Source organism: Pararge aegeria, chromosome 4 (genome assembly GCF_905163445.1).
Source record: "Pararge aegeria chromosome 4, ilParAegt1.1, whole genome shotgun sequence".
In the NCBI taxonomy this organism is placed as follows: domain Eukaryota; kingdom Metazoa; phylum Arthropoda; class Insecta; order Lepidoptera; family Nymphalidae; genus Pararge; species Pararge aegeria.
In genome coordinates, this window is record NC_053183.1 from 6,235,208 (window position 1) to 6,261,967 (window position 26,760).

General features: G+C 34.8%; 1 protein-coding gene across 4 annotated transcripts in view; it reads right to left on the reverse strand.

Moving 5' to 3' along the window:
- The window catches only part of LOC120637945 (ras GTPase-activating protein raskol), a 213,909-nt gene that overhangs the window by 167,315 nt on the left and 19,834 nt on the right, over positions 1 to 26,760 (reverse strand). Inside the window, exon 1 of one of the 4 annotated variants that reach the window (XM_039910019.1) lies at positions 5,364 to 6,261. The exons of the other annotated variants lie outside the window; for them this stretch is intronic. Coding sequence (XP_039765953.1) covers positions 5,364 to 6,174 — 811 coding nt within the window. The 5' untranslated portion in view covers positions 6,175 to 6,261. Of the gene's footprint in view, positions 1 to 5,363; positions 6,262 to 26,760 lie in introns of those variants that run through there. 4 annotated transcript variants of the gene reach the window in all.

The window sequence follows — 26,760 nt, forward strand, 5'->3', positions numbered from 1 at the left end:
TTATATTATATTATACATATTATGAAAACGCACACATAGCCATCTAGCCCCAAAGTAAGCGTAGCTTGTGTTATGGGTACTATGATGACTGATGAAAATATTTATAAATAATATACATAAATGCTTAGAATATACATATAAACACCCAGACACTGAAAAATATTCATGCTCATCACACAAACATTTTCCAGTTGTGGGAATCGAACCCACGGCCTTGGACTCAGAAAGCAGGGTCGCTGCAAACTGCGCCAATCTGCCGTCAAGCTTACTCAGGGATTATATTATATAGGAAGAGTAGGTAGGTAGCTAACATATTAGAAATTACAAAGGGGCTATTGTAATAGATACCATCCTATAGACAATACTTAGACTTATAGGATCCATATTCTGGACTTTTAGGAACTGTTTCATACTAATTATGAGTTACAGCTATATATGGATATAGAGCTGATGAATAAGAAAAAAATGCCATGAGATTAAAGTGATGCTTCTTACATGTTATAATATGTAAGCAACGTCTTTTTAATAGTCATAAATTTTATTTTTTAGTTGATTAAGATCAATGTCTTATCATATAAGGAAGAGAAACGCTTTGATATACACGTTCGGCGGAGGTTCACGAGATTATGAAAACTAAGCTTAATTTGCTACACTCCGCGAAAAGTAGGGGAATCTGTATGGTGCTATTGCTAATTTCTTCAATCTTTATACTCCACAACAAACAGATCTTCGGCAATGCACCCTCCACGCACGTTTCGCTCCGAAATCGGAGCATCCTCAGTAAATGTTGAATTTACAATGAATAAAATATGTTAAAAATTAATAAAGATAACTGAATACTGAGGCTGATAAAGATGACTGAATTGTACTAGACAAGAACAACTAATTTGACTTACTAACGATTTACTATTGCTGATCGACGATTTTGCATAATTTTTAGAACTAATTCACAGCTTTGCTAATTTATCTTATCTTTTTCCACCACTTATTGCCGTACCAAAGTGTAAAAAAGACAAAGAAGAAAAGGGATGTCACAAAAAAACAGTAAATTAACTAGCTGGTCAATCAGTACAAGAATAACTTAACGACAGGAGAGTTCTTCAACATTCTTGCCCATATAAGCCTGACAGTTATAAGAATGTTCATTCACTGTGCGCAGGAAGTTTGCTAAAGATCTTCTTTTTGCATTAGATTAGGTTACATATTTGGGTAGCCATGTTTCTTGAATTACGGCTTTCATATAGCTGTAGTAAGTGGTAATCTGCATGAAACTTTATGTTCATATAAAGTTCAATAAAACTTGTTTGATATCGCCGCCCAGGCAGTTGATTTTCCACTTTAATATATATTTTATTATATTTAAATAAACTGCTGCATTTTTAAATACATAAATAATGTTGTATTATAACAATATGAAATACTAACAATAATATTAATCTTAACAGAAAATTATAATTATGTTAGTAGAATAAATGGCTTTTTTATTTTAAACTGCTGAATTATCTTTTTAGTCTACATACTTAACAAAAAAAAAAAAGAGTAAATGGTTATTGGCCCTAGATGTGATATCATTATTATTCCTTTAAAAAGTGATTTTCAAAATTTTCAAATAGAATTTTCTGTTTAGTCTACATACTTAATAAGAAGTTCATTAGAGCCCTATATATGATATCATTATTATTACTTTAAACAGTGATTTTTAAATTTTTCAAATACCACAACAAAACATCATAAAGTAGATATAGGCTCACCACATTGACCCTGTAACTTTCTCGGTAAATGTGTATGAAACGCAAATAATACCTATTTGTAGAAAATTGACCTAACGCAAGTAAAACGTTTCTTCAATAAGGAAGTTTATCATTCATCATCATCAGCGTTATTAATATTCTCCCTCCTATGAAAGAGAGACATAATATGCACATGCCTCTCTTTCGTAGGAGAGAGAGAGATGTTGAGAATAATTATTATCCCATGTTAGTGTCAATACGATAAGCTTATCATGCTCTTCGAGTTCAACAACAGCCTTTAACAGTCCACTGGTGGACTAAGGATCTCCTACTAAACAGGAGGCTGTTTGCCCATAGCAGACAGTAGTAGTAGCACAGAGGTTGCTGCTGCCCGTTTTCCGTTATTTACCCTTTAATTAACCGTTTAGGTAAGAGTAAATTGTATTTCGAATTTTTTTATGAAAATAGTTTTTTTTTACTTACAACACTTTCTTTCTGAACGCGAAATGTTTATACGGTCCGCCACGTCCCGCGGCCACGGCCATACGTAATTCTTTTTTAACAATGAGAGTACAAGCACTCGTACAATCATTGTTCCGGAATATATATACCGACACGACAAGGTAATTTTAAAATATGAGCTAACACACACGATCACGTATACTAAAACTTTTTTTTTTTGCCAAAGATCAATATTTTCACAACTTATTATATGAAAAAGAATTTATCGTGATGGAATATTGATCGGTTTTACTGCCCCGGCTCGACAATAGATGTTACACGAAAACCGAAGTGTATTGAGTTTATCCTACCAAATGTAACGAACATTAATAAAAAACAAAATGATAAATGGATTATCATTAAAAATGGAGAACTCCACAGTTTTTTTGGGCCTGATCTTGAATAATTAGCTGCAGTGGGGTACCAATATAGATTAACTAGTGGCTAAACTAAGCTCAGCTGCCTAGGCAATCAGAAAAAATAGACAGAATACTGACGGTTAAATAGCTCTACCTTCTTTATTTTGCGTACTTTCATAATGTCATGTCCTACGGGGTCTTGTTATGGCGCAAAGCTGCTTATATCGAAGCTATATTTAACCATTTCACTATATTTTTAAAATAATATAGTATTTGTAAGACATAATATTAGTCTTTATAGACAAAAAGTGAATTGATGAATTTCTTAATGACGAGGTTGCTTAGAAGCATCCGCTCCGCTTTCATCTCTTGCGAGATAGAAAAATGAATGTTAAAATTAAAGTTATTGTTGTCGGAAAAGAGCAACTGCTGAGTTTCTTGCAGGCTTCATCTTGGTAGAATCTGGCTTCCGAACCGGTAGTAGAGGCACTACAAACAGACAGACTTGACGTTTCAAAAGTGCTTAAGTACAGTAAAAAAAAATCAATATGAATGTACACATCAAATGGCCTAGTAGAAAACAGAGGATCAATCAAATTAAAAATATATATTTTACATGCACCATATAAACTTATCATACACATTATACAAAATAGTCTTAAAATAGTAAAGACTTCGGAAATTAAAGTCGATTATGTAGCAAACAAGTTTTAGGATGTATACCTAAACATGCTTGTAAGTCAATAAATTAAATAAAAGTCTCAAATAACATAATAGTACATTTAAAACCAGATTTTACGCAAACCAGTTATTTTATCTTAAACTGAAAGCATATTTTTAAGGAACGATGAACGATCTAATCGGTTCACCTAATAACATATCGTTCGAAAATAATAGCCGGAATCTTATGATTATATTCGTTCACACGGAAACAATTAGACTAAAATTTACATTTACACACTTACTTCTCTAAATTCCATACGTTAGTACAAATTTACACTTCGTAAATCTTGTAACCGTTAGAAACGTACATATGTTATTACTGCTCGCATTTGTAATTTTAAATGAGGAACTACATATCTAGCTCGTGCACGAATATCGTTTTGTATTCACTTATCTGGTCCAAAATCTATCGAATTTGCATGTGAGCTAACATTCTCTCGCTATCTAGAGTTGTAATTAGAAACTTACAAGTCAGTAACGGTAACAATTTGTAACGTACTTCGTCCAAGTCAGTGCTTCCGTCATTTACTAGCACTTTATTCATAACATATTTAATTCGCAAATGTTTCATGAATATTTCGTATGTTTTACTACTATGTTTACTTACTATATTTTATTATTTTGTATTCTGTAAAAGCCTACTTTACATACATTAAATGTTAGTATACTTATAATGCAATGGAGTGGGCGTGTGTCTGTTCAGCTTAGTAACTGCACAGAATCTTGATGAAATTTGGCACCTACAGCTTACAAACGGGATAAAAGCTATCCTAACTGCAACGTAGTATAGTTTTTATCCCGGAAAAGATACTAACTAACGATGAGCAAGACACTAAAATATGGTTTCCAGGGGCTGAAATTTAGCACAGAAATAGCTGGCTTGTTAGATATAGGGCTAACATACGCGCCACCAGATAATTATGTCTGTCTATTTTTAATTTCCTGTTTGCATGAGATAGGACGAGATAATGGGTAGACATAATTTTGGTTCACGCAGGATTTTCTAAAAAGAGAATAAAACGCAGACGATAAAAGAAGAAACAACTTTGCTATGGAAGCCATATGAAAAAAGATAAAGTAACATGACACTGACAGGATAGACTGCAAAAGCATATATCTCATAAAATAATATATTTATTTTGTCTGTATATTTTTATTATATTTTAACATTATATTAAGCTTATAAAATTTAAAATATTTTTATCTGCTCTATGTAGATATTGATAACAGGTTATTATGAACGTTCGGTACCCAACATAGTTTAATATGGCTGACAAGATATATTAAACCCTCAGAACTCTGTCTTTCTGACTGTATTGCAAAAGAGATTTTCAATCGCTTTTCGCCAATGGATAGCCTGATTCTGAGAAACATGTAAAAGTCTGATGGAGTCTTCGATCCTCACTAATTAACACGCTACCAATAATGACATGTCGCCAAGAAATGTACCGTATCGGATAAAAAAAACAGGCATACCTACCTACTCGATCTTTTTGCCACTGGCATTCACTGGCAGCATTGGCAGAATCATCAAGTAGCGCTAACATTGCGCTTCTGTACGGCAATAATGCTTACCAATATCTTCTTGTTACTGCAGCTATGACAATGACTATGATTGATGGGATAGTAATTTCCCTCACACCGTTGCTCGTATCCGATACAGGTGCGATTGGCGTTGACCAGACAAATATAAGAGCATCATTTAACGGTGCACTATGCTAATTATAGAATTCTTCAAATAATATTATCCCTGAGGTGTATTAATATGAATGTGGTGAATAAATCGTTAGGGTGCTTTGATAAGACGTGAAGGAAGACATTTGGTGTAAACATACGAATGTTCCTGTAAAACACCCTTAGGAATTTAAATTTATTCAGGCCCAAAGTAGCCAGTGTTACTCTTCGTCCTTTCAATTAAATCTATGTAAAAATCAAGTCAATTGGTTGCTTAGTTAAGCCGTGAAATAAGGATAAACAAACAAACATATGAAATAGGTATTTATAGTAAAACTGTATATGAGTATGCATTAATTACAAAATATACACTCACCGCTATCTATGTATGGTAGTGAATACAACACTCCACAAAGGGACACTGCGACGGCTGCCGAATTTTGGTCTGAAGATTCATCTCCACATTCATTAGAATCAATCTGCGCTGGCTCAAAAAGAGTTAAATCCAGACCTTCCATGTCACTACGAGTTGATACACGATCTTCTTCAACGATTCGATCACAAAAGTGTTCGGGAGAGTCGACATCCTTGGGACTGCGACTGCACACGCCATCGCTGAGAGGATCGCAACAACATGTATCTGAGAAGGGTTCAAAATCTCTGCAATCGAACTCGCATCGTTCAAAACTATCGCATGTGCAAGAAGATAAGGCATCTGAATCCGTTTCCTCAGCAGGGAATATGTCACTGCTCTGCACATCTTTAGTTTCATCAGTTTTAGCCGCTACATAAAAAACGCCTGAAGTGAATGGCACTTTTTGTACCTGTAAGGTTATATTCCCATCAGGTTTATCAGAGTGCTCTCTTTTTGTTGACAAAGAACTTTCCAACTGAGATCGACAATCTTCATAGCGCGCAAAACTGGATGTGTCCGTTAGGTTGGAAGAACGATCAACGGAATAGGCATCCGCATAAGGATCCCCATTTTCGCTTTGCAGTGGCGTTAAGCGATAAGGAACATGTGTACGCGTTCCGAGGAAGATGGTGGTATATGGGCAAGTATGTAGTGGTCGAGAGCGGTCGGCACGACGTGGATAGCTAGCGGCAAAAGGATCGCTAGGCGGACCCCCTTCGGCGTCTAAATAAGCCTCGCTCGTCGACAGAACGTTGTATCGCCAATCCGGCATCGCAAATAAACACCATCACTATTACAGAACACTAAGATCTTCTCTTGTTGTTATCACTATATCAGAAAGAAAACATGACACCCTTTCCTAATGAAAATAAAAACACGAAGTTTTACTACGGTCGACATCCACACCTGACCACATATTTTATTGTTTAATTAAGATATTTACATATCTATATATAATGAAGTATTCATTTAAGAGCTATAGTAACTAAGCTTATTGAATTTACTTTGTGTTTTACTTAAATTACCTACATTGCAAGATGCAAATCATCTTTAAGAAACAAAGTTTATTTACGATTTACGGTAAATAGTCGTCAAATAGTAGTGGAAACGCCGTTATATATATATATATATTAACATTTTCTCCTTTTATTTAGGTCTATTAAAACTAAAAGCGAAGTCTAGAAAAAGCTTTTAGGCAATTTTTCTTACTACTACGTTATTAACAGGCTGGCATATTTCTTCATAAACAATTTCGGTAATAGCTTTACTCTGATAAAATCACTCGTGTGAGTGGAGAAAAGTTCAATGTCTGCTAGTCGTGCTTAAGAAACGCAATTATTTTGTAAGTACCACTCTGAAATTGTTCTAGCGGCTTGATAATAACAGATGCGGGTTCGTGACGCCTGCGAGACATAAGAAGTACTTGTAGATATTACTAAATTTACTATAAGATAGGCACCTAATTAATTGGCCCATGAAATAAAACGTTTTCAGAACTTTCCAAAAAATTAAAACGACATTATAAAAAACTCTATGTGGTAACTAAAGACAACTTCGTTAGAAATTAACAAGAACAATCAAGTTATTGAGCTTCAACGGCTTGTGACGGAGATTGCTAATATTATGGTAAACTATTCATTATCTATAGATTAAGAAAAATATATGTAGCTAAAGACAACTCACAACATACGATATTAACAAGAACTTAAGTTATTGAACTTAAACGAAAATTAACCATGGCTCGTGACGAAGATTGCTAATATTGTAACCGAGTACCAACTCGAGGTGGTCGTTAAGTTAACTTTAGTCATTATGTTATAGTGGCGCGTTATTGTAGACTTGTGAAAGCATGTATTACAATAACTGCATTAAATAATCGCTTATTTAATACATCTGTAATCTGGCTGTGTTGATCAGGGACATAAGGTTAATCGATAATTCCAAATCAGGCTTTAGCTTTTCCATGTAAATAAAAAAATATTCATATTAATTCTTCATGAATGACTGTTTGCATTTTTCCGCGTTGTAAAACGACATTTGATACACGCTCAGAACAATGAATATGAGGATACACGTGCGGAACTGTAATTTACCACATAGTCAACATAACATTGTGAAATTACATATTCCGTGCTAGCATCAAAACGGCCTATTATCTACATTGAACTAACTTAAATCTTCATCTATAGGGACCCTATATAAGTTGTATTTACTGCTTACAGGCTTAACGAATAATGCTATTAAGCGGCGCCGGCGGCGGCACCAAACGCGCTGAGCATAACAACGCAACAAGACTAATCTATGCAGATAAATAAAATTTATGTATCCGACTGTTATTTTGAAATGGACAACAATTTATATTTGCATATTTGATAATAATATAAACAACTATCTTAAAATTATTGTGATATATATACAAAACAATTTCAAGATCATTTCGCCGATTATCGTGAACGTCACAATAATCGGCGAAATGATCGATTTTCAGACTTCAAAATCCGTGTACAGTTTTCTTTCTTGTTTTGAGTAGACCTTGCTGATGATTTTCAGCTATTCCGATCCGGAAAAAAAACTCAAATTAACGATTTCTGATAGAGATATATATATCACAAACGAAATTCTTTTATACCGTTCATCTATGAATTCAGTATCTGATTTGGTCGGTGCAAATAATAACAATTCATCATCATCATCATTATATAACCCTATTACCGGCCCAATACAGGATACTGGTATCCTCCCACAATAAGAAGGGGTTAAGGCCGTAGTCCACCACGTTGGCCCGTTGGTACAATGTGGAATAAAACCTCTTTATTTAGTGAAACGTTATATTCTTTCTCGAGAGCGAGCGTGTGCATCGAGAGTTTTAACTAAATCTTTAACTGAAATAATATTAAAGTATCAATACAGACTACAAACAATCCAGTGACTTGTAAAGTACTGTCTGTAAGAACTCAAGAGAACATTGCCTATTTATTCATGACGTAACAAATTTCAATAAATCTACTCGTCTGTTTAATCTAAATGGACGTTATGAAATTTAATAGTCTGAAGTATCGATTAAGGCACTAAAACGAATTTAACGAAGCGTTAAAATGAAATTGCTACCTTGCTTAGTAGGATGTTGTACGACAAAAACACACACACCGCTTATGTACGGTCAGTGAACGAAAACAACCAACATTTTCTTGTTTCCCTCCAGCATTTTATAGGATTCCCTATATTGAATAGTAAATAGGTACTTTTTATTACATCACTATACTTGATTGCGGTTCAATTGATAGTAAGTCACTTTTTCGTGACCATATACACATACGTATACATTTGTGCATGTGCACAAAAGTTTTCTTACAACTTGTATCGCGAGAAGTATTTTTAATATGGATAATCCATTTATCTATGTACGCCACTAATAAATAATTAACGATGCATTGAAAAATAAAAGCGCCTGTAAGGGTACTGCAGGAGGTCCCAAATCCCGGAGCCTTCCAATACTTGCCAAGGTTTGCCGCCGAGAGGGTTTAAGTGGGTAAGGACCCCACATCGTCTAAGTTTTCGCCCAGCAATCTGGATGAGTAGATTTTCCCTCCGTAACCAAAATAAAAAGGGGGTAGAAGTTTTTAAATCCATATCCCCTAATCCATTAACGCGTGTTGCACAGAGTTAATTATTAATAATAATAACAAGAAAGTTTTTAACATAGTTTACTTTGGTTAAAGTAAATTGCTCTCAAGTCTTTGATTAGTTATTGTAATCTTATAATAGTAGGCTATTGTGATCCTTAAATCGCTATATTTAACCAGACAATAGGACGTTTGTACTTTATACTGTACGATAAAATCGAAGCACATAGAAGTGCTTTTCCTACTTATTTAAAACGTAGCCAAGCTGAAGAGCGATTGCTACAGGTTTCCTGGCCCGAATGCAATTTGAATAGTAATTCCGTGGATACTGTATCGGAAAGTTGGCCTCGGAGATAGACATGGAAATATTCCCGAGAGGTTTGACTCGAAAGTGCCTACAGCCTACAGGCATGACCAGTAAATTCGAAACTTACAACGGACTGTTGAGGATTATACACCAGGTTTGTACCTATGCAACTAAAACGTTATCTACTTAAGCTAAAAGATGTCATATTTATAGAGTTTGTTTGTATGATTTTCGCCCTAATCTCCAGAAGTCTCCACTAAATACCAGAAGGTACATTAATGATTTAAAAAATATTTGGGTCAGGCAGCCCATTTATTGAGGCTTTACAAGGCTTTATAATTCTGAAACAGTTCAGCTAGTCCCTTGAATATTTTTTGTATCATTCTAAAATATTTATTGTTTGTAAAAAAAAACGAACTAAACGTTGGTTTAATTCTGTAGTAGATATTTTTAATAGACCGAGATATTAGGTCTCCAATAATAATTCCGCCCTTAATAATTTTGCCTTATGAAAAGATTAGTATATTTTATGCTCCGGCAACAGGAGGACAGCTTTTCCATCGTTCATAGTTACCTTTAACAAGGCCACCTGAAGTGCCTTATATATTTTTACTAGGTGTATGAGAGAAAATATATTTATTCTATTTGTGGTCTACAATTAAAGTGTATATATAAATAAAATAGTTAATTCATAGGGCAGGATAAAACCTAAATCTTCGATGTAATTGACAGGTAATCCAAAACATTAATTGCGGGATGCCGACCGTAGTAATCGTTCGTAAACCCTAATGGTGCGATACTAACACTTAACTGACACTTGTACACAGTATTTATGTCACAACTTTTACCGTGATTTTATTCGAACGTTTCGGTTAAATTCGTGCACGCGGTCGTGCAGAGGTGCGCGTGACGGGTCGCGCTCGGGCAGACTGGTCTGCTTGTGTAGTATACAGTGCGCGGAGGGCGAATGCCATACCGACTGTACTAAGCGTATGAGTCGCTCATCTATAAGCAGATGCTCACCAACTGCAGAACCCTTAGTATAACATAAACTATACGATCGGAATCGTAGTATTACAGATATCGAAACACTGTGATATCAGAGTAAAATGGAACTTATTTACTTAATACAATCAACACTGTAAACCAGGAAAATCTGTACAGTGTATTTTTTTAGACAAAACACAGACAAAATACGGTCTTGAGTTGATGAACGCACGGCTATTTAAGATATGTGTGTTTTGCGTATAAACTAATAAAACTAAATTATAACACCTCACAGATTTTCCAGTTTATAGCCAATAAAGCTTAAGTAATATTCATTGTATATAATGAGCACATTAACGGCTACTTTTATTCTACATAACTAAATACTTTTTTTTTTAACATTTACAGCCAGCACTTTTTGTACTCTACCACTTTACTACTCTAAAATGAGCACCATTAGGTTTATTTTACTTTGACGTATAACAGAGCTTCTATGTTCGAAAACGACTACGATTGCGAGATTTTATATCTTATACTAAGGGTAATGGACCATTAACAATCGCAAGGTACAGACTACAAGGTAAGACATAATCAATTTCATATTCATGGTAATTACTACTAAAAACTTTAAATCTTAGAGTTACACTACAGTCGACATCAAACAAAGACATTTTATTCACATAATCTGCGCGTCTCATTCGGTAAAAATCACTCTCATCTGATTTACAGCCGCATCTCACTTAAAACGCGTAAAAGGAATAATAGCTTCAAAAGTGTATTACAGCTCTATAAAACCAACAGTTAGAGGTATACTAAGTACTCCAGCATAAGATTGGTGTCAATGAACAAAAATTACCAGATGTTCGATCATAATTATTGCGAAGACGCAGACGAAATGCGGACGTGAGAATATTCTGGTGTATAACGTTGCTTCATCTTAAATTTGAAACTATGATACATTGGGGTTAACATTGCCATACAAAATAGAAACAGATGCCCCTCATAAAATTGAGATCGTTGATTTACAATCCTAGACAACTACGAAGGGGACAGAGCTTTTTATCAAAGGATGTCGTCGGTTTTTTGTGACCATTATCGCATAACATAGGGGTGCGCACAATGCGCTTTGCTAATCAAATCCCAGCGCGGAGATATCTATCAGCTATCACGCGAGTTCCTTATCTCTAGAGCAACCGGTTCGAATCCGTCGTATTTGCATTTCGCAGCCGCTTAGCTCCAACAAGTCGAGTCAACCATTTTACGACACCGCATGCGCAGAGTGGATAAACGGTAAATAAATAGCTATTTCAAATTCAAAAGTTCCTAATTCTTTTACATCTTATATTTATTGCCTTGCATTTTCTATAAGCACTTTTGAACCGTCAACTGAGTCTTTTCCTTGTGACTCTACCACCGGTTCGGAAGGCAGATTTTACCGAAACTCAGTAGATTGCTCTTCTGTGTCATAACCAAAATTTAGTAAATATTTAATCCATCTTATATTATAAACTTAAATCTAAAATTACCTTCGGTATCATGTTGTTTATTTTTTAAATAAATTAAGTCTATGCAGAGCTTTTTAAGATTTCTCAAGAAAATGGTTTGTTAGTTTTTATATTTATCAGTAGATATGACATACGGCTTCACCTGCGTAAATTACGGGACGCAGCCCTCTGCTGCATTGTATGCACCTACCTCAATAAATCAGATACCTACTAAACGTAAAGGTTTTTCAATCGTGTTGGAAGTGCCAAAGATAAAATTATATATCAAGTACTGATAGTTATTCAACAATTAAAACAAATGACTGAGGTTATAACTTATCTTACCCACTATAAGAAACCTTGAATCACGTAAACATTGCCAAACGTAAATGCCCGTCCCGAGGACTTAACAGCAACGTTGAGCCATGTCAGTAAACGAAGTTTGAAAGCTAACTTGGAATCCGTCACTCTCAGCTCCTATCATAATAAAGAATAATAATCATTAAAGGAAGAATCAAAATAGCATTTTAGTTGATCCGTATGCTTAAGGTTAACAAAGAAAATTTATACCATTTTTACCATGTATTCAGTATCGTTAAGCCTTAAGTGCGGGGTTTGCTTCTGTCCACTGAGGAGTTCGGTCCTCTATCTCCAATTAGGTATACTCATCAGATCTATACAAAGTTTGGGCAAAACTAAACTGATAGTATAACCTATCCAGAACAAAATGAGTTATTTAAATAGGTTAACCTTTGACGGAGTTATGGTGTAAACACTTCCACCCACTCTCTCTAAGGAACTGACTGAGCTGAATTTAGGTTTAAAAGTACCATATATCCTACCTACCTCTTAGTATGAACTCATAGCGTGCAAAATATAATTTGAATTCAAGTCATAATACAGACAGACAGAAAAAAAATACAGTATTATGATAGTGCCCTCCAAAAAATTTTTTTTAAATATCTTCAATGAACAGAATTCGACGTTACAGTTATTTATAAGTATAGATTTGGTTCAATAATCTTTATAATTGCCAAATTAATTATTCAAGGTAAGCACATGTATTACAAAGCAACAACACAAGGCAATAATATCAAAATAAGCTTTGCTAAATTTAATTGATTATGTCAAAGGTCCTATATTACGGAATGTAGGCACCTATTTATTGCTTAAGTCTCAAGATATTTCGGATTCAGCCTTCAATTACTTTTCGTGTTTGTATTAGTACATAAGTAATTAAAAGATGACGTGATATAGCTTGCAAATTTCGTACGGGAACAACCCGCAATCTACTATTTGCAATGCAGCATCATGGTGGGCCTATGATCTTAAACCTTTTATATAAGAGAGGATGCCTTATGAAAATTAAGCTTAATTTGCTATGCTCCGCGAACAGCAGGAGAATCTGTATGGTGTAATTTATAATTTCTTCAATCCGTATACTCCACACCAAACAGATCCTTGACTTAACAATTACTCATTGTAAAGTCAACATCTCCTGAGGATGCTCCGGTTTCGGAGCGAAACGGGCGTAGAGGGTACATTGCCGAGGACATTAAAAAATTATGATGTACTCACACTTAAGTAGTTATTCGCGGGAAACATGATTGTATCTAAGGTAAAAGGAGTATTTTTTAAAGGTTGAGTATTAATTCCTATTCTTATATTTGCATTTAACTCCGAGAGATCATTTAATTTAATCATTTTTTTTTTTTGGACTTAATATTCTATACCAAATATTTCTGGTTTGTAAGTCATTACTTCAATCGCGACATACACACGGACAGAAATCAGACATCAATAGGTCACCGTTGAAACCTTGGATTTTTTTTGTGCCTGTAATCACACCAGCAACCACACCCTTCAGACCGGAATACAGCCATGCTGCTTAGCAACAGAAATAAGCATGGCGGTACTTCCCCGGACGAGCTTTGTCCCAAAAAGAGGTCCTACAAAGTGCAGTTCTAAGTCCATCAACCTGAGGCGTAGGTATTAAGCCTCATGTGCCTGTAATCACACCAGCAACCACACCCTTCAGACTGGAATACAGCAACGCTGCTTAGCGGCAGAAGTAAGCATTGCGGTACTTCCCCGGACGAGCTTTGTCACAAAAAGCTCTAATACTTACGACAAAACTATACAAAGCCGAACAAAACTATTAATAACAGTTAATTAAATTTAAAATTTCTTTTAAAACACACTTACTACGATTGTTTCACACGGGAAGTCAAACTTTGTGTAAATAAACATACCCAAAGCCCTCGAGCAGCTAACCAGCCGCTGCCTTGGGTCAATATTGAATTTATGATTATTTAAATAGTACCCAACCTACGTAAGATTAGCTTTCATAGACATGATCCCGTACGTTGCTATCCATATATAAATACGAATACATATTTTTAAGAAAATTGCGCGGACGGAAGAGTATGAAATTTCTCTCACATATCCTACTAATATTATAAATGTGAAAGTGTGGATGTTTGTTACTCAATCACGCAAAAACGGCTGAACGGATTTGGATGAAATTTGGCACGCATGTAGCTTTTGACATGGAAAAGAACATAGGCGAAAGTTTATTCCGGAAAATAAGATAGTTCCCGCGTGAAAAAGAAACCTTAATCCAGGCGTATAAAGTCGCGGATATCAGCTAGTATTTTATATAGAGAAGTAGTGCTTAATACTAATTTTTTTTTTTGAATTCTACATAATAAAATCACACACACACCACAACATAACGCACACTAGCACGTATTTGAAACACACACGCATTAATACTCTTTTTTGGATTTGGATTATAATTTAAAAAAAGAGGTAAAATAACAGTATGACTGTCAGTGCCTTGGCAAAATGTGCAACAAGTATAGTCTTTGACAATAGAACCTTACTAATGTTCAATCTTATAATTTAAAACAATCGAGTTTTACCACTTCGGGACCGCTATTTCTTTCAATAACGTATAGAGTACTGGCCTATAACAATTTAAATAATACCTGTAAGCTTACTACTAATGCACTTAAGCCTAGCTGTTGCCCGTGACTTTATCCGCATTTATTTATAAAAAAAACCTGCGGAAACCGCGGCCTATGGCCCTCTCCAAGATGCAAATCATTTCAATGCAAGATTTAACCTAATAGAGTATGTGGTCAAATTATACTTTTACCAGCAGCTTTTTCGAGATGAATTTAATCTTACGTCTATCCAGAACGCAAGTTACATAAATGAACATATAATCAAGATCGGTTCAAAGGTTGTCGAACCTTGGTAACTAACAAAAAAAACAAGCAGATACGCTTTCCCATTTATAATATTAGTATATATATTTATTATTCATCAACATCATATTTTTTTTCAACCCATTACCGGCCCACTACAGGGCACGTCTACTCCCACATTGAGAAAAACCACGATTGGCCCAGTGCGGATTGGTGGACTTATCTTTGATAATATTTAGAAGAAACTCTCAGGCATGCAGGTTTCCTTGCGATGTTTTCCTTCGTCGTTAAAGCAAGTGATATTTTAGTTTCTTAAATGTATTATTAAGATATAAAAATAAATTTAAAACTCTTTTTGTAGGGTGGCAACGCGACCCTATCACTAAACACCGCAAAAATATACCTAATGCAAAAGATAAAGATCCGTCTATCTTTCGCGAACTTCTCTCATCTATCTCATAAACCTTAATAGGAAAGAAACCGGTGAAGATTAAAAGCGTCCCGATAAAAGAAACGTGGTTTTGGCTCGATAATAGCAATAAACTGTAGTGTTCCAACGTTCCACGTTTTTATTTTATTTGTAGCCGAAAGCAACGCGCACCTAGCCGTTTTTCTTAAAAAAAACTTTTGCGAAAGTTAATGAGGGGAGAGGACTCGGTCCATCCAAAAGACCACGCTCGGCGACATCCAATAGTCGTTGCTTCTACGTTATATGATTATATCAACTAGTACATCTATTGGATTTTTATATAGATCTGGTATTTCAGGTCACTATATTCACCTGCTTATAGAACAATACGATGCATGGTAAGCAGCAGGTGATCCAACTATCATTAAGCACCTTACCTGATACGTGCTGGACGCACGGCATCTTAAAAAACGGTGGCATATTACGTCGTAATAGGTCACCAAGTGCAAAAGGTGCAAAAGGTACGGAAACCATTTGTTAGGTAAACCATACTTCTCCTACTACCTTTATATTAATAGCATGATTTCGAAAACATTTTAATATATTAGTTAAAGCAATTATTAAAATAGGATTCAAACACATTTAATTGATAGCTTTCTTTATAAACGTGAATGGAAACAGTCGTTTAAACTTTGAACTCGCATTGAATAGTTTGTTCGTTAGAACTCTTCGATTTGATGATTCTTAAATTGCCAAATGGTCACCTCGAAAAATAGCAACTGTTTGCTTCGTGGCTGGCTTCTTTTCCGATTTGGTGGTAGAGGTTAGTGTCAAACATATAAACTTGACATGTCAAAAGTGCTAATACAATATGGTCTATTAATGTATATAATTAATAAAGAATAATTTTGGCATGAAGAGGCAATAACAGAACAATTTGAAGAGATAGTAGCAGAGGTAATGAGCGCTTTAGATCGATTCCATTAGAACTTCGCAATTTCCGGGTTAAAAAGTAATTTATGTCATTATCCGGCTTATAAACTAAGTAGAAACTAGCACTATACAAAAAAATCACATCAATCCATTGTTCTGTTGCTAAGTAGGAAAATGAAAAGCCAACAAAAACACTTTGGCATTTATAATATTAGTAGTCGGTTATGATCGGTTTAATTTTTCAATAGCAGATGATTACCTAATGCGTAGGAGCCGACGGAAACTGAGATAGATGCAAAATTGCTGGGTTATTTACTCTGCGGCCGTCTTGCAGCCGGCAATTAAATAACAATGACACCCACACCGACACTGACACCGACACAGACATTCGCCGTGTTAATGAACTCGGAAATTTGTCGACATCAACTTATACTCTAAAGTATGCACTGAAACGTCATTAGTCTTCCCTTTATAGAACTCATAGGAGTAATAGGACCCATGATTTTATATATGTCACTGTAAATAAAATAAGCGCAGATTGGAATCAAAAATAGTTTTCACAGAATAACAATACTTTTAAAGACCTATCAGTCACACACTCTACACCATGAGAGACGAAAAAGTGTCATGCATACTTTGCGTGTAGGAAAGATCCTTAATTTTAATTTTTTTTTTATTTTAGCTTACCATTTTTTGGCGTAATATCTATCCCACCCCAAATTACAGCGGTTTAGAACTAAGAGCTATGGCTGAGATAAGATAGCTAAGAGAGTAAAAGAAACGGTGATATCCATTTCTTTTACTCTACGCTTTAAAGATGAATTTTTGAGAGTTCTTGATAAACGTGCATGGTGCGTGTTTTCAAAGGTGGGTGAATACCAATATCAAGCTATCTGCACTTGTCCAGCGTGGTGGACTACGGCTTGAACCCTTCTTATTCTAAGATGAGTGACCCGCGGTGAGCCGGTAATCTGTTGATAAATATTACTGCTTCGATAGCGGTAATGTTATTCAAATCGACTTTAAACTCAAGACTTAGACCATCTCTTAAGGAACCAGTAAAAGGGTCAGCAAAACCTACCCAAAGGAAAATTCGATTCAGAAAATAAAATCATATTAAATAAATAAAATTATGCTAAGTATTTTAAAAGCCTTTTAGTTCTTGTAGAGGTCTTAAAACTGCTTTTAGTTTTTTTTTTTTGCTCTACATGTAAAGAAAACAAATACAATAGAGCCTACACATAATAGGCGCGCCATCTAGCGTCGAATAGAACAATCATTTGATAGGATACAAACTTGGCACGATTGGTACAGTAGTATAACTTATTGTGACTAGATGGCGTTACTAGTATAATGTACAGATTTTTTTTACCAACTATAGAAGTGCAATGTGTTTATAATTAAAAATATATAAATAAAGTTAAGAAATAAGTTATAATAAAAAAAATAGTAAAAGGACATCATAACACTTAAAAATATTTGATAAGTTAAACTCTTTCTTTTCTGTTTTTGTTAACAAGTAGATACCTACTAATTATTAGGTGTAGGGTAGATACTAAGTATTTGTTTCCTACTCACAGCACAGATGCATGTGGGTAGGTAAGTTTGAACCCACTCAATGTGTAGATACCTCACGTACCTATGTCAAGTGTTATTCACAATATCATAGAATTAATATGTAGGTACTACCTATTGTGTCTAGTAAGGGCAAGTGTTTATGGTTGCCACATTTGATTTAGATTGAGTTGTTAAGAAGAGTATAGATTTAATGTGACGATTGTGCCAATTCCGTTCAAGACAATAATAATCTTGGTCTAACTCAGAAATATAAATATTAAATACAGTAGACCAAGTTATATAAAAGGTTCAATTTGATGCTCAGGGTGTCGACCAAAGTAAGCTTTAAGCCTAAATAATACTAAATTAATAGCTATAAGTAGATCTTTTCACATAGAGAGACTACGTAAAAAAATTACTCTTTTCTTAGACTTGCGAAGTGTGTATAAACTACGACCGGACCGTTGCACCCTGTCATGCCATTACCATTATGCAGTGCTGGGCCGGCAAGTTTTAAACTTTATTACGTAACTTCATCGCCATTTAAGACTAAGAGATAAGCACAGAAAGTTTAGTCAGTGGACTTCTATTTATGTATGATAAGAAACTAAGCAAATATTCTACGCACTTGTTTAGCAGCCCTACCTTTGATTCACAATCAAATATATTCAAATTGGAATTTGTATGTGCGTTGACTTACGATGACATCACTGTTTTGGCGAAGGCCCACACGTCCGGGCGGGCGGTGGACAGGACATGCGGCGTCCTTCCTCGGCTCCTCACCCATCCGGTTCATATCTGTCAGGCTCGAACCGAGCGCCACAGCGCTACGATACCGTTAATGTATTTGCACATCGTGACGCTCATTTTGGGAACACCCGGTCGCTTTCCATTTTTGAATACATTTCGTACGTTGAACCTAATAATTTTACCTGTGAAGCAACCAAACTAACAGCCGTTTGATGCCATTTCGCGATTATATGATATACAATTTAATTAAAGTTCATGTCCACCAGACTTTAAAAAAATAAGTACTCTGACCTTTACACAACTATTGTCTTTAGTGACAGGATTTAGTTCACCCTGAAATTTCAGGAGTGTCAGTTCAAACCAATATAAAATGTATTCATCCCAATAGGCTCATGAAGGGCTTCTTTAGATCGGTTATCCATATTGTTTTTTAATCCTAGGGTGATGGGTGTAGCTACGATGATTTCAATAGCGGCCGGCAAGCTTGACAAGCTTGCAAAAACTTTGCTTGATATTATTTTTGTTATCACCATCTCAAAGTCAGTTAAATCTAGTTAGCTATGTTATGTGTTTTGCAATATAATGATATGATTCATTTATTCAGAAAAGTATATATGTCTTTATAACTTTAAAGTAGGCCTGCCTACCTAATGCAACTTTTAATTACAACCTGACTAGACAGTAATATTGTGTTTTTATTCATGACCGTTCGCTTTCCTCATGATTATGTTAATAAGATTAATTACAAAACATCTATTATGTAATGCACTGCCAACCTACTAAGCCAGGCCCACCCACATTCAGTATGTTTATTATGTATTTATCACGCCAAGTGAGGCAACAAGTGTCCCGTTGATTCAAAAATATTTCCTACTTCAACTGTTACTTAATAAAATTATAATTAAATGTCAATTCATCAATAAAAAATACAGACTAAAATAAGACCTTTTAAAACGATTTCCTAAATTACAGTAGTAACTTTAAATCAAATGGCAAATTGTGACTTCATTTAATAAATAAACGCCCGCCTCAATAAAGATGCTATTACCATAGTTCACTAATAAAATAGATTTTTATTAGTGATCGATGATTTTAACGCAAGACATTGGCAGGTACCTACTACCAAACTACCTTGTTTCTCCGCCTGATATTCAAACAATGCAGCCTAAGAATATGAATGAAGTTACAGACATAAAATTAGGTAGGTACAGGACTTATGACTAATGATGTAAAAATAAAAAAATATTACAAGAATTACTCCGTCCAATCCACTTTTCACCTGTGTGTATCTTGGATCTTTAATTTTTCTCGATAGTACATTGCCTTGGTAGCACTATAACTTGAGCGTGCCAACCTAAAGAAAATATCAATTACATCCGAGAAAACATTTGCGTTTCAGACAAATCATGATCATGAATAACGTATTTATTTGGATAATTCTTAATTAGTATCATGCTGATAAAAACACCGCAAATAATATATTATACTAGCGTACCCAGCCCGCTTCGCTGGGCTAGATTTTGCTTTATTTTATTTAAACAATAAACTTACATCATTAAATTTTTAATTTAAGTCTCATAATATATTAAATCATTTATTTCTCTCCGTATTCATTCTCTTCTATTCTCTTCTCGAGCGGGTGAAGATCATTATCTACACCCATGTACAGTTCAAAAATAGGAGTGCTCCGATCGTCACCAAAATTTACAGGATTACTCGCCAGGTCAATCCGTAGATGAAAGTTTCATTGAAATCGGTCCAGCCATTTCGGAGCCTATTCGGAACATACCCACACACTTTCTCTTTTATATATATAGAAAGATAGAATATTAGAGCCAATTTATTTACCATGAAAATGTTTATAGTCACCATATTGCGATACAAATTTTTTTTTTATGTTTTAAGGTAGGAATAAAAGGATAGGAATATGTTGACGCAGATTTTTTTTTAGAACTTTTTATACACAATTTTTGCATTACTTCACTACCGTTTACGAAGCGCACGGAAGCCTTCAAAGGAAGGCTTACTTTTATCCCGCGCTTTTCCAAAAAAATCATTGATGCTCGCATATCACGCTACGACCAATTAGTAATTCGTAATTGGTCATAGCGAGATGTATTATAGCCTGCCTTCCTCGATAAATGAACTATCCAGCACATATTTTTTCATTTTGAACCAGTAAGTGGTTCCTGAGATTAGCGAATTCAACCAAAAAATACTCTTCATTAACATTAGTCTAGATTGGCAGCAGTCAATCGCAATACGTTGACGTATTATGAGATTCCGTAATGTCTCCAAAATAGGTATCTACAACGAGATTCCCCATATTCTTAAGAAATCAAATTACTTAGAAATGTTTGCAGAGAGCAATAAAGTTTCAACTGCGTTATCTACGTGTCTCGTCGCGAATATTTCCATAAACACAGACGTTTCAGGATAATGTAATAAAAATGCAATTGGCGGTAGCGTGGCGAGGGTAGACGAGGGTGAAGGGAATGGAATTACAGGGGCGTCGCATCTGCCTCCGGAAAACGCAGACAGGTTTGAAGGGTCTGCTTCGTTCACTACATTGTATTGGAGAGAAACTTTAAAAACTTAAAAAAAGAGATTCCATATAGTTTAAAGTTATAAGTACATTTAAAAGGTCTCGTTATTTATTTATGGAACGTCATCATCGTCATCATCAACCCATTACCACTACAGGTCAGGCTTCTCATTCTGAGAGGGTTTCCTCTTAGAATGAGAACGATTTAGGCCGTAGCTGCCAAGTGCGGATTGGTAGACTTCACACGCCCTTGTGAACGTTATGGAGAACTCTGAGGCATGCAGGTTTCCTCACGATGTTTTTCTTCACCTTTTAAATGAAGTGTTATTTAAATTGCTTAAATTAATAAAACGCACATAACTCCGAAAAATTAGTGGTGTGTGCCTGGGCTCGAGTTCGGTCTCCACGAAAAGAAAGCCGAAGCCTTACCCACTATCGGTGCTTCACACGGATCTTCTTCCACAATGAGCCGTATTCCACCACGCTAGCCCAGTGACGATTGATGGGACCCACACACCTTTAAGGACATTAAGGAGAACTCTCAGGCATGCAGGCGGGTTTCTTCACGATGTTTTCCTTCACCGTTGAAGCAAGTGATATTTTAATTGCTTAAAAAACTGACATAACTTAGAAAAGCCAGAGGTGCGTGCTGGGATTCTAACCCAACCCCAAGGAAGTGATACCGAAATCATAAGCCCTGGGTAATCACCGCTTAATAACAGTGATAACAGTGATAATAACAAGGATAATAACAGTGGTCGTAATAACAGTGATAATATAAAATCATTCTTCCCTTATTACAGTAATATTATAAGGATTACTGGCTGTGCTGATAACCGAGAAAAAAAAGAGCTGTAGATAAACCAGCTACCTACCTAGATAAAAATAATATTTACTCTGAAGATAAACCAGCTAACTATATAAATAATAGTATAATATAAATAACTATACTCGTTATATAAGTCGCAGAGAAGTATTGAAAGGCTTTCACGCTGATGATGTGGTGGCCGTCTATTATATAATAAAATGCGTAAATATGTATTGTTGCGGATTTAACATATACGCCATAGGAGGTAAAGAAAATAACTAGTACAGCTAGTACTTTGAATTGCTAATAGAGATTAAAAGTAGTTTAATAAACACAATCCAATATTTAAAAACAATTACGTTAGCGCATTCCATTTTATTTTCCAGACAAAATATGTAGTATTCGTGTAATGATCAATTTCAATAGTGATTAATCTTAAATTACTAACGTGACCTCACGTCCTATCGCACCACATCGAATATAGAGCTAATTGTAACCCAGACGTACCGTTGACAGTACTTTATAGATCAAATACTGCGTAACTTGATACATTATTTTTCACTTATTTCATAAACACAGGGATCGTAACACTTCGAAAGTCCATGAATAATTGGTGGCGAGTCAAGTCTCTACCACTTGCCACTTCTGCTATAAATCGAGTCTCACTTAATCAACCAATAACCTGTTATCGGTATAAAAGGTCAAAATCAAATCAAAAAATTTCCGCAACACGTAAATTAGGTATGATTCATTTAGCTTTAAATAAAAGATACGCTTACCAACCTGGGTTGATTTCATCATCCACAGTAGGTATAAACTTGAATATACAAATGACTTTCTAGAACTACATTGTTATTTGAAGTACGGCTGCATACATCGATAAGTTTCTTGATGCTCGACCACGATCCCTTCCAGACAACTAAAAGTATAAGAGGTTCGAGGTTTTCGCTTCCTATTTCTTTTATAGTTATATTAATATAACTTGAAACGCGTTTAATTTTTTTATTAGAATTTTTGAAAAACTTGTTCTTAGATTCGAATCGTATTGTATTGTTCAATATTGTTTGTATTGACAAATATTTGTATCAATAAAAGCCAAAGTTAGTGCAATTCATACATCGCTTTATTGAACCTATTACTAAACCAACTGTTGCCCGCGGCTTCGTAGCTGTCTTCATTCCCAAATTATATCAAATTGAAAAACTACTCAGTTTTTGCGTGTAAGAGTAACAATCCATCCATCCATCCATGCAAACTTGCGCATTTATAATATTAGGAGGATAACACAACAGAAAAAGACGCGAATTTTCGACGTCACTAGACTTAACTAGATTTCAAAAATTCCATTGTTAATATTTATGCACAAATTAGTGCGCGTGAGCCGGCACGCATCAGTTTTGTAACGGGAAAGCGCATTATAAGTACCACTCAATACAGTTGAAAGTTAAAGCTGTAATTCTATTGAGTACAAAATAGGAGCATTATTTGCGTTTAAACTAATAAAGAAAACTTCACGGGACAATTTATTAATATGGTCCGAATCTTATATAATAGAATTACAGCATATCATTAATATTCTACAACAGAACATGTTGAGTAATAAAAAAGATGGATTCAAACTTGTACTAAAGTAGGTATATTGCCTATATCTGACTTCATAGTATGACCTTCACACAAATACAGTAAAGTGGACACAAGACACAAGTTGATCACGCTGGAGGTCACTCTGCATCGTGTTTCTACCCATATTCGGCGGAGCAAGTTGCTGACGCATGTTTGTTTACCAACCGATGCAGCTCTAGACTTTACTTCATTTCTGTGCCATGGCCTTTCTAATATAAATATCCGCTAAGCATCGATTCGATATTACACAATTCATAATGCTATAAACAAATGTTATTATTACGCTATTGAAACTTTGTTAGGGTTTTCAACTGGTTTTATATAATTTATTTTAATACTTTATCATATTTTTTTTAATGTGGTACCTGCATAGCCAAGATTTGCTTCGTTATACTTACATTGTTTTGGAGGCAAACTTTAATCTTCAAAACATATTTTTTCATTTGTCATTTGTCATTTCGTTATTATTTTATGATTGAATTCTTACTTCCTCACTTAATATTATAAATGCGAAAATGTGTGTTTGTTTGTTCCTCCTTAACGCCCTAACTAAGTAACCAACGAAAAATTTATTTTTGCGATATAGTTTAGTAGTTGAAAGGACGTAGATTGACATAGACTACTTTTTATCTCAGGGAAAAAAACGTATCCTACGGAATAAGTAAAAAAAAAGTTGTTATAACTGCGGACGTAGAAGGCGGCCGACAGCTAGCAATAGATAATAACTTGGTAACTAAGTAGGACGATGCTTTGGTTTACCATTAACAGAAGTGTCGAAACGGTTACTAAATGTTTAAAGTGGCCTCAAATACTCAGTGTCACTAACCATCATCCAGTCGTAGACACTAGTAAGTAGTAAATCTAGCAGATGGTATCTAATTAATATAATTCGTAAAATGTGGCAACCCTAAATTCCTTTAGTTAAGCATATATCATTATATTATATGGGAACATAAATACTAATAATAAATACTAATAATACATAAATTTTTAATAACCGCAATCTTCTTCTATTCTATATTATGTATATGAGCAAATTACGACTAACTGAATCACTAAATAATCATGCACGTAAACTATTGTACTCAGCGTTTATTATAATATTAGGTAAGTACTTTCTCCCAGAGGTGCTTGTTATCTATTCATGAAAATTTTAATAAAATCCATTCAGTACTCTTTTTAGATTTGCACATTAAAACAGACAGACGTGGACGGCTTTCTTTCATTTACAGGTCTAGTTGTAAATACGTAGAATAATATAATAATTATTTTATTAAGTGATAAAAATATACCACATATAAAGAAAAAGTTAGGATATTAGTAGACGATCTTAATTACTGTCAAAGTAGATAGGTAAGCACACGCCCCACAATCGTAAGAGCTAAGCTAGATTAAATAAGCATTCCTTTTAAATGAACTTATCGTGATAGATCTCTATTCATCAAAGAAGGCGATACTTTTTATGTTAGCGCGTGAGCAGTAGGAAGATCAAACGTCAGTTTTTTTGTTCGCGGTTTTTGTGATTACGATTGAATTATGTCTTAGTTATAACAATCATCATCATCATCATATCAACCCATTCCTGGCACACTACAGAGCACGGGTCTCCTCCCAGGCTGTAACGTAACCCTTTTACAAAATTTTGCTTTTTCCGAAGTCGAGGCGTTAATGGTTTAAGAGTTATCCTGGCACTTCACCATCAGCTTCTTTATTGTGACGAGCATAAATTGCTTACCTACTGTATATCAAAATCGAAGCGCAATCCTTTGCAATACTTAATAGTATTTTCTAGTTTCGGTGGCCATTCGTGGCCATCATCAGTTTCACCTGACCAAATGTGGCTTTTCGAAAGATCAAATCGAATTGAGAACCTCCTTTTTTTTAGTTGATTGAAAAGTAATATAGTTTTTCACTATGTAAATTGCAAACAATACAGTTACATCAATCTTTTTTTAGGCTAGATACCTTACACCGTAATTCGTGCCGTGCACATATTTAAAATGCGTGCAGGAAGTAACCCGATGCCTGAACGCGGAACTGTATAAAAATATTAGAATTAGGCTCGGATACCTTTCTGTGCAATAAAACTGATTCCTTTTATCATTCCACATTCATCTCTTAACCAAATTACTTTTGGAATGAGAATCATCTGGAATGAGTAATGTAGGTAATAAACATTTGTAAATCTTCTTATAGATAACGTTTGTATACATAGTGTAACGGAATTACTTTTAAAGGGAGCATAAGTTTTTTTCATAAGGAGTTCTGTTGTAAAAAAATTCAATAAAAAAAAGCATTTTTTTTCCACGAAAACTAATTCAAAACATTCTCAGTGTAAACACACTTATGACCACCCTATTTAAGATAGACACCCTAGAGAAGAAAAGACCAACACGTGCATAGTCCCTACGCTACGCTACTAGTCCTAACAACTGGGCTATCGCCGCTTTAATTAATATAAGGTAATAATAATTATATGCAACTTCTTGTATCTATGTATAGTTTTTTCGCGTATGTTGTATATATTAAGTTTACTTTCATTTCATTTTAATTCACTCTCTCCATACTTACGTCATACATTTTTTTTTATTCCACTACAAGTCACCTCTCACCCGCTGATAAGGTATGGTGCAGTCTAAAGTGGTAACGGGCAAGCCGGTTAGGGGTATGGCAGTTATATTTAACCCAAACCCGTAGTAAAGCGACACATTGTACTGGAACGGTAAAACGCATAGTGGCACGTCTTTGTCGCTAGGGTGGTAACTAGCCACGGCCAAAGCTTCTCACCAAGAAAGGTAAATTGACATTCTAAATTAAACTTCATTTCATATACAGAACTAAGTAAATCAAACAAAATAATCAAATACAAGCTCATTTTAGTAGAAATATAATAATATTTCTCATTCTTAGTTGGTATTTGTCGATATAAAATATCTCTCTCAATTATTGCTCTACTATTTATGTTTGACTTTGTAGAATATTTTTCCATTTAATGACGGTATATTATTGTTTTCATATTAAGATTATGATATTATAAAAGGAAGGGTTATGTAGACGGGTTACCTTGTTTATATGTATTATATATAATAATGCATATAAACAATTCACAACCCTTAAAAA